Consider the following 18,459-nt stretch of genomic DNA (forward strand, 5'->3'; position numbering starts at 1 on the left):
ATCAAAAAGTAATTAACAGTAATGTTACATTACTTTAATAAAGTAATTGAAAAGTTACACTACTTATTACATTTTAAATCAAGTAACTTGTAATCTGTAACCTATTACATTTCCAAAGTAACCTTCCCAACACTGTCAGTAAGTGACTACAGTGATTTTACTTCAATCTTCAATGAACGGTAAATATTGTCTATTTAAAACATAAAATCTTAAGGAAATTCAAATTAATTCAACGCATGCCAGCATTTTTTTATAATTCTTAATCCTACGTCTATCTACTAGAACAGATGGTGGCGCTAGTTACATGTTAAACACTTTCCAAACTTATACATCAAACCAGTGTTAAAGTGAAACTAATGTGGTTTCATTATCATATATTTTTTAATGTTGTGAATATAATATGAATAGTCTTTTACATAATTCTGAAACTTATTCATACCTTATTTTTCATGACATATGGTTCATAAACACAAGCATATCTTTTACTGGCAGTTTAAATCATATCTGCAGTTAATCTAAATCCTTGAAACTGTAACGTCACTTTTTTTCTGCCGGTGACACATCCAGGTCTTCACCTGTTGGCTCACCTGTACAGGTGAAACAAGATTGGGCGCCGCAGTGGATGAATGCAGAACAAGAAAGTTGAGTTCTCATTTGTCACTCAAGTCTTCAGTCTGACAGCATGCACATCATTAAAGCACACAGGGGATGTTAAGATATCTTTAAAATTGAGGGCAAAAAGAATTCCTACTGCACTAAGTATGCGATAATTCAGTGCGCTTTAGGAAAAAATCATCTGTAAATGCACAATTTCTAGCTTGGTTGACTTTCATCAGCTGCAGAAATGGAGATTGAGTCAATGGTAGCAAACTGTGCACTCATAAAAGCACGAGAAGGTAAGAATATTTATTTGCCTGGTTTTCCTTGCATTTGACTAAGAGAAAATATATTAAATTATATTAAAAAGCATTTTTGGAATATGTTTTATTGTTTTTGTTTTACTTCTAAATTTCACGCTTGTTACGTGCTATTTATTTATTTTATTATATTATATATATTATTATATAGATTATATAGATTTTTTTTTTGGTATACACTCAAAACACTCAAAACAATGGTGTCACTTAGTAATTGCTATTAAATTTCACAATTAATTACAAATAAACCGCAAGTAACGCATTAAATAAAGCATGACATTTTAAAGTAGAAAGGCTGAAATAGTATTTTCTTGTAAAATGTTTTATTTACAACTTTACAGTGATTGGATTTTTAAAAATTAGTTAAAGTAAAAATTAAATTAAATTAAATGAGTGAAATTGATTAAAACTATATAAAAATAAAAATAACATTTAATAGGTAGGCTAAATACTTTTGGGTAGTCAACATATCCCAATTGCAAACAATAGTTTGCTAATTATTTTATAATTAGTATGACAGATTATGGAATATAAGTGCTTTAAAAAATTTAACATGAACTAGAAAAGACAAAATAGTTATAAAAATAAAAATAGTTTAATGCAGAAGGAGTTTACACTCAGTAAAGTTCACTTTTAATTACAAAGAAACAAAAAGTAACAAGTGGAATTGTAAAATATTGCAGTGGAATGACTGAAATAGTATTTTCATGTAAAATGTGCTCCAATAATCTTTGTTTTATTTACAGCTTTACAGTGATTGGATTTTTTGAAATGAGTTCAAATAAATAAATAAATTAAAAAAAATAAATAAAAATAATAATAAATAAATAAATAAATAAATAAATTAAATTAATGTTTTTTTTTAAACTATATCAAAATAAAAACAACATTTTATGGGTAGGCCAAACTATTTTGGAATATATAATATTTCATAAAAATATGTATTAATATTAACATTTTTTGGAATGACTGAAATAGTATTTTCTTGTAAAACACACTCTAATACTCTTTTTACTTAAAAAAAACAAAAAAAAAAAACATTTTTCACAGTGTACAGGACCTATGACATACTTTTCCCTTTATGCATTCATATGGATTTTAACCTACACTCATTTTGACGATTTTTTCATTAATTGTTGACATAAGCACCTTTTATGTTCAGCATCTCATTCGGACACTGCGCCAAACCAAAAATTGTGATGTTTCCCAGTGTTCGGTTTAGCTCCCTGTTCCTCTGCGTGCAAAAGAAACAGCACATTCAACATATTTTCATTTGTCCTGCAACTCAAACCTGAAATACTCTGACCTCAAACAAAACCAGACACACAATGCCTTTGACGTCATACGGCCTTGCATCACAAACAGGTCTGACTTCTTTCGCTGCGGTTAAAGGCCTGTCAGCAATCCAACTAATCTGAGCTCTAAAAATAGATTCGCTTGCTGTTTCCAAATATGCCAAAGCTGTCATGTTTTGTCAACTTCACAACTAGACAGTGTTTTTCAGCACTAACTGCTCGAGTGAACAGGTTAGAAGTCATTCGATGATACTTCATTACAGAATGAAGCTGAAGTTTTTCGTTTGGGGAAGAGTATTGTGTGGGTGTAGGTGTCCGTAAGGTGTGTCCTCTCATATCTGATATCTGTCCTCCTACAGCTTCATTCCCAATGCTATTTTTAGCACAGGCTCATATAGTAGAGGATGCCGTGGATTCTTTTCAGTTTTGCTGTCAACAAACCGTCATTCAAACAGAACACACACACACACGTGATTAATAACACATCTATGTTTCCATAACAAACATTTCTATAGTCACTTTTAGTGTAGTGCATGTCTAACTTTTTCTCAACATCAAAAGTCACCTTCTGAAGTACTTGATAGAATTATAAACATAAATATGATTTTTTATAAATCTATTTTTAGGGAGGTGTTGTTCTGGTATTGCTGTGTTAGACACTGCTGCATAGTCGACAGCCATTGTTGATTTCTGAAAATGTAAAAAGTGCAAAGTTACGAATGGCTAAAGTACTGTAAATGAGATTATTAAATAAATCAATTAAGTAAATCATGAAATACACAAACAAATAAATAAATCATTAAATGCAGTTTTATTTTTTTTTATATTTTTAATTAGATCTAGTTTTTATATTTTGTTTTGATTTTAATTTTAGTTTAAATTTTAGTATTTTTTATTGCGTTTTTAGCATTTTATTAGTCTTTTAAAATAAATCGATGTAGTTTTTGTTTAGTTTTTTATTTATTACTTTTAGTTTGTTTAGTTTTAGTTATTTTAATATTTTAAAGTTTAAAAACAGAAATGTTGCCTTAGCATATAAATATGTATATAAATATATATTTTTTAACATGTTAATGTTTATTTTATTTGATTTCAAGTATCATTTTTTTGTGTGTGGTTTTTGTTAACATTTAAAGGACATCTATTGATGGCTGAAGTACTGTACATGAGATGATTAAATAAATAAATAATGAAATACACAAATAAATCATTAAATGCACAATGATATTGTTATCTTTGAATTAGATTTTATTTTTATGTTTTGTTTTCATATTAATTTTACTTCAAATTGTAATAATTCTTTATTGTTTTTAGCATTTTTAAAAACATTTTTATTTATTAGTTTTACTTTGTTCAGTTTTAGTTATTTTAATATTGAAAGTTTAACAACAGAAATGCTGCCTTAGCATATAAATATGTAAATTATCTTATCAAATTATATATATATAAACTATAGAACTATAAATTATACATTTTATTCAGTTCATGTTTTTTTTATTTCAAGTATCAATTTAAAAGTCCCCTATAGTTAACATTTAGGGGACATCTACATTAATGAATGGGTAAAGTACTCTACATAAGAATAAATAAATAAACCCTACTGTACCTATTTAATTTTTATTTAATGATATCCAAAAGTTTTTTAATAATGATCATGCATATTTAGCAAGTTTTTTTAGTTTTTTTAAAGTACCAGAATCAAACGTTCTTTACAGGTTCTTATATTAAATTCGACTGTGAAACTCTAACAGTTTCTCTCTTTTCATTATGCAGTAGGCAACGGTGGGAACCGCAAAGGAAGGAGTCGAAAATGGAAGGAATTTCTGCGTTTACCGCACATAAACGAGTGCAAAGAGCTGGAGGAATACATCGGTGAGACATGGTTCAAGCTTAGTTTTTACAATGCTTTAATTCCTTGCAGCAGAATTTATATACAGTGACACAGATGGTGCACATGAACATCATGACTTTGGGAAAACATCAAATTATCAATACTGCAAATGAATAATGTTAAGAAAATGTCTTTTAACTGTAGTAATATGTTTGTATTTGATTGCATTAATGCACTGTGTTATTTTCTTTCCTTCAGAGCGAGATTATTACAGTCTGTGTGTCAACCAGCCCATCGGAAAACAACTCTTCCGGCTTTTCTGTGCAACCAAATCTGATCTGCAGCACTGCATTGACCTGCTGGATGAAACGGTATGATCTTCTGCCTAATAAATACAGTGACTAAATGTAAAGCTAATAATTCATTAAATCGAATGCAGCATTAAAATAAATTAAACAGACCTAATATATATATATATATATACATTTATTTTATTTATTTATTTTTTTCACATCAACTCAATCTCTGAAATCTCATGAACTCTATTGCTGTGAGTTAAACGTGCATTTGGAAATGCAAACACGCACATTCATGTAATTTCTAGTATTTTTGCGGACAGCATTTCACCACTATTACACAAAAAAATAGAAGCTTGAGGGTTTAAAGTGAAAATTTTAATTTAAAGCATACATATTTGTATTGTAACTTAGTGTTTTTAAAAAGTGAACTTAATGTTAAAAGCCTTAGAAAAAAATATTTCATCCGTTACACAATTTATAAAATGTGTTACTTGGCATTTATAAATCCCTGGTGTAATTCACAGTAAAGTGTGTGTTTTTAATTAATTAATTAATTACTATATATATATATATTTTTATTTTAATTTTTTTTTTTGGACTGACAAATACATGGTACAAGAAATTAATATGTGACCCTGGACCACAAAACCAGTCTTAAGTAGCACGGGTATATTTGTAGCAATAGCCAAAAAATACATTGTATGGGTCAAAATTATCGATTTTTCTTTTATGCAAAAAATCATTAGGATATTAAGTAAAGATGATGTCCCATAAAGATATTTTTTCTTCATTTATTATATCAATGGGAAGCTTATTTATTCAGTTTTCAGATGATGTTTAAATTGTGGTCCACGTTCACATTTCATCTGTTGCACATTATCAGCATATATGAAAGTTTACATATGGCATGATACTGGATCATTTATTTTACATTTTGTGAAATGCAATGTCATGTTTATGTGCGTGAACAAATGTTTTTACTCTTTCAGGCTGAATACGAGGTCACGCCGGAGGACAAGAGAAGGAATTTTGGCAAGCAGCTCATCAATAAATATCTCACCTCACAGGTTTTTAAACAGTCGTTTCACCCCATTTCCAATCCTGCATTTAGAAAATGTCACTAGGTGGTCTAAACAACCTCATGTATGTGTTCAGTCCTCTAGGGTGCGTGAGATTGTAGACAAAGAACTTGAGAGGTGCAGCTACGACCTGGAGCTCAACGCTGCTGAAGATATATTCAGCTACTGCCAAAAGTCAGTTCCTAAAATTTGGTTATCAATGCATCTGTGCATGTGCGCCTGTGAGCACTGATGTGACATGGATTTGGTCTTATAGGGCACTTCATGAGTATCTGAGCGGAGCTCCATTTGCAGAGTATCAGAAAAGCATGTACTTTGACCGATTCCTGCAGTGGAAGATGGTGGAGAGGTTCGTGCGAATCGTTTTAAAGGAATAGCTCAGCCAAAAATGAACTTTTGCTGTAAATGTGCTCACCCTCAGACCAGCCAAGATGTAGATGAGTTTGTGTCTTCATCAGATTTGGAGAAATGTAGCATTGCATCACTTGTTCACCAATGGATGTGAATGGGTGCCGTCAGAATGAGAGTCTAAACAGCTGATAAAACAATCACAATAATCCACAAGTAATCCACACCACTCCAGTCCATCAGTTAACATCTTGAGAAGACAAAAGCTGCATGTTTGTAAGAAACAAATCCATCATTAAGACATTTTTAACTTCAAACCATTGCTTCCAGCTAAAATATGAGTCCATAATCCATAATAACACTTCCTAAAGTGAAAAACTGGATTATTGTGATGTTTTTATCAGCTGTTTGGACTCTCATTCTGACGGCACCCATTCACTACAGAGGATTCACTGGTGAGCAAGTGATGCAATGCTACATTTCTCCAAATTTGATGAAGAAACAAACTTATCTGCCTCTTGGATGACCTGAGGGTGAGTAAACTGTTTTCTTCAGGAAATGTTTTGAACAGACTATGACATCTCTTTCATCCCCGCAGACGCCCGATCACACGAGACCTGTTTCGAGAGTACCGTGTTTTGGGAAAGGGTGGGTTTGGAGAGGTGAGACCAAGTCTAGTAGCCATTCTTGGATAAAATAATCATACCCACAGAAGCTTATAGTAGAAATAAAGAGGAATATAACACGACGCTTCGATTGCAGGTGTGTGCGTATCAGTCCCGAGCATCAGGGAAAATGTACGCCTGTAAGAAACTAGAGAAGAAACGCATTAAGAAGCAAAGAGGGGAAGGTATGGCCCTCAACGAGAAACAGATCCTAGAACGGGTCAACAGCAGATTTGTGGTGAGATTTATGATTGTTATCAGTAACCAAGTCTGATAATCAAGTTTTTGACGTAAATGTTTATGCTTAAATGCTACTTCTGCTTCACTGAATCTCACAAAACCGGTCAAAGGCAGGTTCAGGTCAGACAGGAAGAAGATTTTATAAATGCATATAAATATATATATATATATATATATTCAAACACATACTGTATGAATTGCTATAAAAATTGTCTAAAAACAACTTAATGTACAGCTATTTTATATATAGCTTTTATTGTGTGTATATATATATATATATATATATATATATATATACACTACCGTTCAAAAGTTTGGGGTCAGTAAGACTTGTAATAGTCTTTAAAGAAGTCTCTTATGCTCATCAAGGCTGCATTTATTTGATTAAAAATACAGAAAAAAAACAGTAATATTGCAAAATGTTTTTACAATATAAAATAATGTTTTTTATTTTAACATACTTTAAAATAGAATTTATTCCTGTGATGAAAAGCTGAATTTTTATCAGCTTTTATCAGTCTTAAGTGTCACATGATCCTTCAGAAATCATTCTAATATGCGGATTTATTATTAGAATGATCAGTGTTGGATAATATCAACAGTTGTGCTGCCAAACATTTTTTGGAACCTGTGATTTTTTTTTTTCAGGATTCTTTCATGAATAACAAGTTTAAAAAGTACAGTGTTTATTCAAAATATAAATATTTTATAACAATGTAAATTATTTATTATTAACTTTTAATAAACTTTTAATTATTAACTTAATACATCCTTGGTGAATAAAAGTATTAATTTCTTAAAAAAAAAAAAAAAAAAAAAGAAACAATAAAAATCTACTGACCCCAAACTTTTGAACGGTAGTGTATATGTATATATATATATATATATATATATATATATATATAGGGCTGTCAGTTTAATAAATAAGTATATGAATAAATAAGCTTTCCATTGATGTATGGTTTGCTAGGATAGGACAATATTTGAAAATCTGGAATCTGAGGGTGCCAAAAAATCTAAATATTGAGAAAATCGCCTTTAAAGTTGTCCAAATGAAGTTCTTAGCAATGCATATTACTAATCAAAAATTAGGTTTTGATATATTTACGGCAGGAAATTTACAAGATATTTTCATGTAACATGATCTTTACTTAATATCCCAATGATTTTTGACATAAAAGAAAAATCGATAATTTTGAACCATACAATGTATTTTTGGCTATTGCTACAAATATACCCGTGCTACTTATGACTGTTTCTGTGGTCCAGGGTCACATATTTCATACAGCTGACTGTTGACAAATATGATGCAGGGCAACAACTTCACACATGCAGTTATTCCCTAAAATTCAAGGCACTGGTGCAAAAAAACGCCCCTATATGTGTTTTGTCTCATATTTACGTATATCACATATCACACAATATCACACAGGCAGCAAGAGCAATATGACACGAGTGCTGATTTTGTCCCAATCTATCACAAGCTTAAATGTGATTTTATACAACAGTTCAGTAAATAAGAAGTTGATATTGTGTTGTATTTTAAAAACAATATTATGTGTTTTTGCACAATTTTGCAGAGAACATGTTACCTTTGAAGCCATAGCAGAATTGTTGCGCGTCTCCAAGCAACACAGTGGTGTTTAGTTTCTGAATGGATACGCGATTTGAATGAACCCTGTGAACCATTAATATTAATGATTCAGAGAGCCATTTACTTAAATGAGAAAGTATCAAGTAGACATTATAAATTGTAGCTTTAGAAAGAAATATTTTTATTGATTCAACATAAAATTTATTACACACAAACATTTAGGCTGCAATAGCCTAACGTAAACTATGGAACATAAGAGAGACTTATTTGAGCCATTCTCAGATGCCTGTCGTTGTGGCCTCACACCAACAGAGGCCACTCCCACGATAGTTGATTGACAAGAGCGTTTTAAGATCAGCTGTAACAGTCCAACCTCTTTGTTTCGTTGCCGGAGCAGGGATGTAAGTTAGACAAGAATATCTCCGATTGAGCGATTGAGGTGTTGTGTTGCTGGATGTAATAATGAACATAGTGGTCGTCATTTACTCCCGACGTCTGAGCCGCTGAAGATGCAGTGGATTATGTTTGTTTGTGAAGGGAATGCGCCTCCCGATCTACATATATCCGTCTACTTTCGCGCGAATCATTCATGATCCAGCTTCACTTACAGTAAAAGTGAGTATAAGGGTTTTTTTATGAATCTTTGCGATCGCCTTTCCTAATAAGGTTCTAGAGGAAGTTTAGCGGCTAAACGCGGCTAAAGTAAACAGGCTCGTCACTCCACAGAGAGAAGAGAGGGGTGGGGAGAGCAGAGCTCATTTGCATTTAAAGCAGCCTCGACCAGAATGAGATGATTTTTGCAGAGCTGATTTTGACAAGGTAAAAAGGGTGTTGTTTTACACAACCATTGAGAATTTTTAACCAAAGTATATTATAGACTTTTCATTAAGACCCTAAAGAATCATATCAGCTTGTGGAAAATGGGCATCCAGTGACCCCTTTAAGTAAATGGCTCTCCTTATGAATAGGCCTTTGAATCACTGATTCACACGATTCGTTCAAAACGCAGATTCATTCAGAAATGAAACACTGCTGTGTTACTCTGAGATGCGCAACAATTCTGCTATGGCTTCAAAGGTAATATGTTCTCTGCAAAACTGAGCAAAAACACATAATATAGTGTTTAAAACATAACACAATATCAACTTCTTTTTACTGAACTGTTGTATAAAATCACATTTAGGCTCGTGATAGATTGGGACAAAATCAGCCCTCGTGTCATATTTGCTCTTGCTGCCTGTGTGACATCATGTGATATGTGATATATATGAATATGAGACAAAACACATACAGGGGCTTTTTTTGCATCAATATCTTGAATTTTAGGGTATAACTGCATTTATGGAGTTGTTGCCCTGCATTAAGATGATGTACACGTCTGGGTGCGGGGCCAGCATGTTAACTGTGTTAAAATATTTTAATTTTCCATAACTAACACGTTAAACTGACAGCCCTATATATATATATATATATACACATACACACACACAGTATGCACCTTTTATATATGTATACCTATATGTAAACATTAAAAATTAAGAATAGATATTACAGTAATGAGAATTTTGGAGATTCAGCAAGTTTTTTGTTCTCTTTTTTGATTTCGTAATGACATATGCACTGTCTGTGTGTTTATCTGAACGCATCAGGTCAGTTTAGCATACGCTTACGAGACGAAAGAGGCTCTTTGTCTGGTGCTGACGCTGATGAACGGAGGAGACCTGAGGTTTCACATCTACAACATGGGCACCGAGGGGCTCAACAAAGAAAGAGTACAGTTTTACGCTGCTGAGATCCTGTGCGGCTTGAACCATCTCCATAAAAAGAACATCATTTATAGGTAGGTCATACAACTAAGAGATGTCGTGCTACTCTTAATGGGCTGGACGCAATTGACAGTTTCCACAAAACTACCCGTGAGAAAGATCTCATAATTGCATGTTTTGTTTCATTTCTATCAGGGATTTAAAGCCAGAAAACATTCTGCTGGATGATAATGGTACGTGAAACTTCCCCTTAGAAAACAAAAGACGTTAACTGCCCCTACAAGCTTTGTAACATTCCCTTCAGGATCTGAAAATTCCCTACACTTTCTATTTTTATCACAACCAGGAAACATTTCTCCAGAATAACTTTCATTATCATGAATGAGGAAATTAAAGCACTTCAGGGCATGTCGTTGTGAACTTTTGTTGGGTTTGACATCGTTAACCAGTGGTATAATATAATGATCCTACTGTTAAAACTCAAAAAGTGACCTCAAAAAGTGTTTGCACTCCTGCATTAAAATGACAAATATGTGAATGTTGTTGCATGTTTCTGTGCTTAAATATTGAAGAGTCTTTGCCAAATGCTTTGGTGACATGAAGTATTAAAATCTGTTTATAAAAAATGAAAAAATATTCAATCAATATTTTTTTATATATTTGGTGTTTTTTGTTTGTTTTTTGCAAGAAGCATGTCAAATTAAATTAAATTAAATTAAATTAAATGTTTTAGGGCCACTGTATGTAGGATTCAAGTTTCTTACATTTTATTTAAGAAGACTGTTTAGGAAAAAATGTAAAAACATGGGGTAGTAACTTTACAAAAGATAACCTTTGTACCTTATTTACCCCTAAGGTACATATTAGCACCTTAATGCAACATGTAAGTACCTAAAGTGTACATATTGTTATCTAAAAGGTACATATTATTAGCTTTTAAAAGGGTTTTGCCCCAGTGAAAGTGTTTGTACCTTCTGAGAGCGTATAAAGAGCTGTTATCAGAAACTTTTACTTAAAGGTATTCAGTACAGAAGCCTCTTTACTTTGATGTGGTGCAAATCATAATTTTGCCATCTGTCCCTGTTTTCTGACAGGTCACATTCGGATCTCTGATTTGGGACTAGCCGTAATCTTGCCAGAGGAAAATGTTGTGAAGGGCAGAGTGGGAACAGTGGGTTATATGGGTATGAAATTCATCTTAGCGAATCCTATTCGCATTTATTTTTATCAAAAACACAGTACGAATGTGTAATATTTTACTATGTAAAATAACTGTTTTCTATTTGAATATGTTGTAAAATGTAATTTATTTCTGTGATCAAAGCTGAATTTTCAGCATCATTACTCCAGTCTTCAGTGTCACATGATTCTTCAGAAATCATTCTGCTGATTTGCTGCTCAAGAAACATTTCTGATTATCAATGTTGAAAACAATTGTGCTGCCCAATATATTTGAGGAAAATGCTTTATTTTTAGGATTCTTTGATGAACAGAAAGTTCAAAAGAACAGCATTTATTTAAAATAGAACGCTTTTGTAACATTATACATGTCTTTACTAAATTTAATGCATCCTTGCTGTATAAACATATTAATTCCTTTTTACTTTATTTCACTTTTCAGTTTACGCTACCAGTCAAAAGATTGTTAATGTCTTCTGCTCACCAAGCCTGCATTTATTTGATCCAAAAAATTGTAAATATTTTTACTATGTAAAATAACTGTTTTCTATTTGAATATATTTTATAATGTAATTTATTCCTGTGATTTCAACACTGAATTTTCAGCATCATTACTCCAGTCACATGATCCTTCAGAAATCATTCTAATATTCTGATTTGCTGCTCAAAAAACATTTATAAATTATTATTATTATTATTATTATGTTGAAAACAGCTAAATATAATGTTTCAGGTTTCTTTGATGAATAGAAATTTCAGAAGAACAGCATTTATCTGAAATAGAAATATTTTGTAACATTATAAATGTCTTTATTATCACTTTTAATCAATTTAAAGCATCCTTGTTAAATAAAAGTATTCATTTCTATAGTATAGTATTATGAATTGTATAATGTATAATGTTACAAAAGATTTCTATTTCAGATAAATGCTGTTCTTCTGAACTTTCTATTCATCAAAGAAACCTGAAAAAATTTGACTCAGCTGTTTTCAACATAATAATAATAAATATTTTTTGAGCAGCGAATCAGAATATTAGAATGATTTCTAAAGGATCATGTGACACATAAGTAATGAGGCTAAAAATTCAGCTTTAATGACAGGCTTAAATTATATTTTGAAATATATTCAAATATAAAGCAGTTATTTTAAATAGTAAAAACATTTCAAAATTATACTGTTTTTGCCTTACTTTGAATCAAATAAATGCAGGCTTGGATGAAAAACATTAAAAATCTGAATGGTTTTATATATATATATATATATATATATATATATATTAAAGGGCAGAACAACAAATGCTATGAAAATGTATAAATGTTTTTAATTGACAGATTTTTTAAAAATTATTTTTTCACCTATTTAGCACCAGAAGTGATCACAAACACATACTACAGTGTAAGTGCGGACTGGTGGGGACTCGGATGTCTAATCTACGAGATGACGGATGGAAATCCTCCGTTCCGCAAGCACAAGGAACGACTGCCGAGACAGGAGATGGAAAGAAGAGTGATCGAGACAGTCGAAAATTACGGGAAGAAGTTCGACGAGGACACCAAATCCATCTGCAAAAGCGTGAGGCTGCATTTTATGCATAGTTGAATCAGTACAATGATCTGACCTGATCTAATCTATTACTCGGTCTGATTAGGACTTACTTTCTGTTTTAAAAGAATAATATAAATATTATAAATAATATAATAATATAAACTCTTTTATGATTTAGCTCCTAGCTAAAAACCCAGGGGAGAGACTGGGCTGCAAATTCAAGCGTGGGTCAGAGGCCGTCAAAGCTCACGCGTTCTTTAAGGACATCAACTTTACCAGACTTGAGGCGGGAATGATGCCACCACCCTTTGTTCCTGACGTGAGTGAGATTTCTGATTCATATTTTCTGTGCTGCTTCATTGTATTTTTCAGGATTCACAGATGAATAGAAAGTTCAAAAGAACAGCATTTATTTAAAAGAAAATTTGTTTGTGACATTATAAATGTCTTTACTGTCACTTTTGATCACTTTAATGCATCCTTGGTGAATAAAAGTATTGTTTTCTTGAAAAATATTACCCCAAACTGTTGAGCGGCAGTGTAGATATTGAAGAAAGTGAAGCCTATATTAGAGCCATTAAAGTGTGCAAACTTTCCATGATAACTAACCCCCATGTTGTATTTTAAGGATTCCCCCCCTCGCCCAAAATGATATTTAATGTTTTAAGATTTTTTATCAGCTTGTTTTCTTTCAATTAGCATAGGTTTTGTATTTCAGGGTTCATACAGATACTGTAAAATAAAATTCGAGGACTTTCAAGGTGTTTCAAGCACAACTTTGTTGATTTTCAAGGACTTCAATCAAAGATCTCACTTATCAAAATGGCTTTTCTTTAAATAGATAAATAAAAATATACTAATAAAACAGCAAAAATAACGTAATTATATAGATGGAAAACTGGGTTAATTTTCTTCTTTTTCTTTTTTATTTGTTTAATTTTATAATCGTTCTGCGCCCTTATGGTTTGATGCACGAATACGGTCCGATGTTCCGATCTGAATCAAATGATTCACGATTCGCGCTCCAAAGTCCCGATCTGAATTATGATTCACAAACCATTATTTCAGATCAGGACTCGAAATGCGGATCACGAATCATTCAATTCGCGAAATGATGCACGAACCCTTTCCCAAGTTCCGATCAAAATCAAATGATTCGCGATACGCGGTCCGAAATCCCGATCTGAATCAAATGATTCACGAATCCACACCGAAGTCCAAATCTGAATCAAATGATTCACGATCCGCGCTCCAAAGTCCCGATCTGAATAATGATTCGCACCTTGTACAGGTACAAACCCTGGTATTTCTTTTTTGGAAATGATTCATCGTAGGCCTCACTGATCTGAATTTACGCATTTCAGGTTTTAAGTGAAATTGTCAGAATTATCCACAAATATATATATTTTTTCATTTAAAAACTGAGGTCTAAGTCAATCATTTCCAAACAATGTTTAAAAAAACAAAAACAAAACCTGTGCTAATCTGACAAGTTGCCAAGTTGCCAAAAAGACTGAATCCAAGATTTGGTGATAACATATTTTACTGGTTGGGTGCTAGCACCACATCTTCCTGATGTGAATGCTAATTTTTCACCTGAAAAACAATCCTGTGATGTTTTTCTTTCCACCAGCCGAGAGCCGTTTACTGCGCGGACGTCCTGGACATCGATCAGTTCTCTACAGTCAAAGGAGTGGAGCTCAACCAGGTCGATGAACATTTTTACAGCAAGTTTAACACAGGAAGTGTGCCTGTGACCTGGCAGAATGAGGTAAGGAAAAAAACATCAGAGTAAGAAGGACAATCAATGCTCTATTGTACTCATATATGCATTTATAAAATTCATTTAGATGATCGAGACAGAGTGTTTCAAGGACCTGAATGTGTTCGGGCCACGTGGAACAAAAACACCAGATCTGGACCGCAGCATTGTCATCCCACAGCCCGAGACTCATGTCATCACTCGGAGTCCTACTGAATATGGCAGGCGCCGGCTGCTGAACCGAATCTTCAAGAGACGCGTAAGGAGCCGTTTCAAATGACAGTTCTGCGCTTTTATTATGCATAAACAAGCTGTGTTTATATGCACGCAAATACTTGGTTAGTAAATTGGATTGAAAAGACTTAATGTAAACACTTCAATTGTTCCAACTGAGCTTGTTTCAAACTAAACTTAAACTTGACTAAACTCGATCAGATTGAAAGCAAAAAGGTTATGGAAGCATGTTTGTGAAACATGTTTAAAAAATTGACTTTTTCAAATAATTCTGATGTTTTTTCTCATAATTCCAAGAATTGTAAGATATACGCTTGAGGTCAAAAGTTCACATTCCCCTTTTAGAATCTGCAAAATGTTAATTATTTTACCAAAATAAGAGAGATCGTACAAAATGCATGTTATTGTTTTTTTTAGTACTGACCTGAATAAGCTATTTCACATGAAAGATGTTTATGTGTCCACAAGAGAAAATAATAGTTAAATTTATAAAAATGACCCCAATCAAAAGCTGTGTTTTTTGTTAAGTGATAGTTGTTCATGAGTCTCTAGTTTGTCCTAAACAGTTCAACGGCCCGCTGTTCTTCAGAAAAAATCCCTCAGGTCCCACAAATTCTTTGGTTTTCCAGCATTTTTGTATATTTGAACCCTTTCCAACGACTGTATGATTTTGAGATCTATTGTTTCACACTGAGGACAACTGAGGGACTCACATGCAACTATTACAGAAGGTTCAAACGCTCACTGATGCTCCAGAGGTGTAAACTTTTGAACAGAATGTGCAACAGTGCAAATTTTTCTTATTTTGCCTAAATATCATATTTTTTCATTTATTACTGCCCTTCAGAGGCTACATGTTACATGTTTCCCAGAAGACAAAATAAGTTAAATTTACCCTGATCTTCAAATTCAAAACGTTTTCACCCCCCGGCTCTTAATGCATTGTTTTTCCTTCTGGAGCATCAGTGAATGTTTGAACCTTCTGTAATAGTTGCATATGAGTCCCTCAGTTGTCCTCAGTGTGAAAAGATGGATCTCAAAATCATACAGTCATTGTTGAAAAGGGTTCAAATACACAAAAATGCAGGAAAACCTAAGAATTTGTGGGAAGGATTGTTCTGATGAACAGCAGGCAGTTTAACTGTTCAGGATGAACAAGGGACTCATGAACAACTATCACTAAACATAAAAACACAGCTGTGGATTATTCAGGTAACAACACAGTATTAAGAATCAAGTGCATGTAAACTTTTGAACAGGGTCATTTTTATAAATTCAACTATTATTTTCTTTTGTGGACTATATGTAAACATCTTTTATGTGAAATATTTTATTCAGCTCAGTACTAAATAAACAATAACATGCATTTTGTATGATCCCTCTTATATTGGTAAAATAATTAACATTTTGCAGATTCTGAAAGGGGGATGTAAACTTTTGACCTCAGCTGTAAATTCGCAACTGCAAAAAAGACAGAACTGTAAGATATAAACGTTCAATTGCAAGAAAAAAAGGCAGAATCGTCATATATTCAAAGTCATTTACAAATTAGAGACAATTCTGACTTTTTTCTTGCAAGTTTATATCTTGCAATTCTCTGAATTCTGTGGAAAAATAAAATCTGAAATGTAAGATAAAAAGTTGCAAGTTAGAATCATGATATACTCACAATTGCAAGAAAAAAGTCTGAATTTTAAGATAAAAATCTGCAATTACATTTTTAATTAATTCTGAGATAAAATTCTGAGTTTACATATTACAATTCTGACTGCAATAAAAAAAAAGTTTATGAAATTATGAAAATGTATGAAAATTAGCACTTTGATTAACAGAATATTCTAGGTAGGCTACATTTTCAGCAAATTTTCTTTTTCGATTCAACTGTTCCTTCAAGGCCTGGAGCTATGCACTGAATTCAATGAGGAAGGTAATATTTTACGTTGATTAAGTACTTCAGGCATCGAGGTGTGAAATGTAAATACATTCCTAGACATCCTACATTCATCATTTTGACAGTTCTTTAACCCATGATATACTAACAACCGCCAAAATACTTTACTTGGGTGTTAGCAAGTATTAGCAACATTCTTAACACCTTATTCTTTATCGCAGAAGTAGGTGTATGGGCAAGACTTCCAGTTAACAAAAAGAATAACAACATTACAGTAAACAATAAAACTGTTTGCACTACAAACCAGTGTGTTCATAATTAAAATAATACATTGAAATAATAGAGTAAGACACACCAATTGGCCAATATCAAGCAGCACAACGAGCTTTTTTTGTATACAGCTAAAAATAGCTGTAAACCATTGAGACCGGAAGCCAGACCCATATAAAATTTACAAATGGTCTACCCCGTTCCTACGGCAAAAATAAGGTGGTAGTACTTACAAAAGATTCGCGTATTACCTGTTTGTCAACGTGGTGAATGCGTGAAAAGTTGCGAAATGATTCGCCTTGATACTAAACTCCGAATCACGTCAATTCCTGTTGACACAAATGATTTCACCCGCGAAAATTCGCCGAAAATCGGTAAATGCAACGTCGCCTTATTTCGACATAACATTACGCTGATAATTTTCTCCAAACAAAACAAAACAAAACAAAAACAGAGTCTGTGAGTTGAATAAGATCAGTGAGATTCGCGAATGAATCTTGTGAACAGGATCGAGTGATTCATCAAAAAGATCCGATTTAAAATAAACGGTTTATTTACGAATCAAAACCAATCGAATCTCGCTGCTTACCTCACAAACGCGCCAGGGAGAGCAAGGGATGTCATTATAAGTTATTAACATGAAATATTAATGTGACACAAACGGAGTCCGTTAGCTGAATTTGAGATCAGTTCGATTCGTGAATGAATCTTGTGAACCGGATCGAGCGATTCATCAAGACAAGATCCGATTCAAAAGAAACGTTTTATTTACGAATCAAAACCAATCGAATCTCGCTGCTTACCTCACAAACGCGCCAGGGAGAGCAAGGGATGTCATTATAAGTTATTAACATGAAATATTAATGTGACACAAACGGAGTCCGTTAGCTGAATTTGAGATCAGTTCGATTCGTGAATGAATCTTGTGAACCGGATCGAGCGATTCATCAAGAAAAGATCCGATTCAAAAGGAACGGTTTATTTTCGAATCAAATCCAATCGAATCTCGCTACTTACCTCCCAAACGCGCCAGGGAGAGCAAGTGATGTCATATTCAGTTAATAACATGTAATATTAATGTCATTTACAGATTAAATTCACAAAGTAAGTAATACTTTTCATTTGTTTCTCCATTGTTGTAGCACAGGGGGTCGTCAGCTGAACCAATTTTTCGCCCTTCAACCAGCCAGGGGACTGACTGATTCCGACAGAAGAGGACTAAACAAAACACTGTCCTGTTTATCCTCAATTTCTGATTGATGTAAAAGACACAATGTCAGTGTACGTTTTTTTTTTTACTGTATTACAAACCCTAGAGTCTTAAGAGTATGGGTACTTTTTTTTCATACTTTCATATTACAAAAACATGTTTTATATGCTCCATTTGTAAATAAAAGACAAAATCAGTGTGCATATGGTGTCTTTTCATGCTTTCATATTGTAAAAAACAGATTTATGATGTTTTATATGCTCAATTTGTGCATAGTGTGCAAAATGTGTTTGGTCATCGCATTAATAAATGCTGCATTGTAACAATGCAG

The 18,459-nt window shown here is 32.8% G+C and overlaps 1 protein-coding gene across 2 annotated transcripts; it reads left to right on the top strand.

Annotated features, from left to right (window-relative positions):
* The first annotated feature begins 659 nt into the window (after positions 1-659).
* Positions 660-18,313, top strand: grk5 (G protein-coupled receptor kinase 5). Of its 2 annotated transcripts, none has more exons than XM_051121393.1 (16): positions 660-896; positions 3,986-4,084; positions 4,302-4,414; positions 5,332-5,409; positions 5,498-5,595; positions 5,678-5,770; positions 6,368-6,431; positions 6,532-6,672; positions 9,918-10,108; positions 10,230-10,267; positions 11,129-11,218; positions 12,580-12,788; positions 12,940-13,080; positions 14,395-14,532; positions 14,612-14,782; positions 18,061-18,313. In XM_051121393.1, the coding sequence occupies exons 1-16, from the start codon at positions 845-847 to the stop codon at positions 18,118-18,120; spliced, it is 1,776 nt and encodes a 591-aa protein (XP_050977350.1). In that variant the 5' UTR covers positions 660-844; the 3' UTR covers positions 18,121-18,313. The 2 variants fall into 2 exon arrangements, with proteins under 2 accessions (XP_050977350.1, XP_050977351.1); XM_051121394.1 differs by having other exon boundaries at positions 18,066-18,313.
* Positions 18,314-18,459: the final 146 nt, after the last annotated feature.

This window comes from Labeo rohita, chromosome 10 (genome assembly GCF_022985175.1).
Source record: "Labeo rohita strain BAU-BD-2019 chromosome 10, IGBB_LRoh.1.0, whole genome shotgun sequence".
Classification (NCBI taxonomy): Eukaryota; Metazoa; Chordata; class Actinopteri; order Cypriniformes; family Cyprinidae; genus Labeo; species Labeo rohita.

Coding starts and splice junctions, on each gene's coding strand:
- grk5 (XM_051121393.1), top strand. CDS start 845: ATGGAGATTGAGTCAATGGTAGCAAACTGTGCACTCATAAAAGCACGA. Junction 6,432..6,531: donor GAAAGGGTGGGTTTGGAGAG/GTGAGACCAAGT, acceptor CTTCGATTGCAG/GTGTGTGCGTATCAGTCCCG. Junction 6,673..9,917: donor GGGTCAACAGCAGATTTGTG/GTGAGATTTATG, acceptor TGAACGCATCAG/GTCAGTTTAGCATACGCTTA.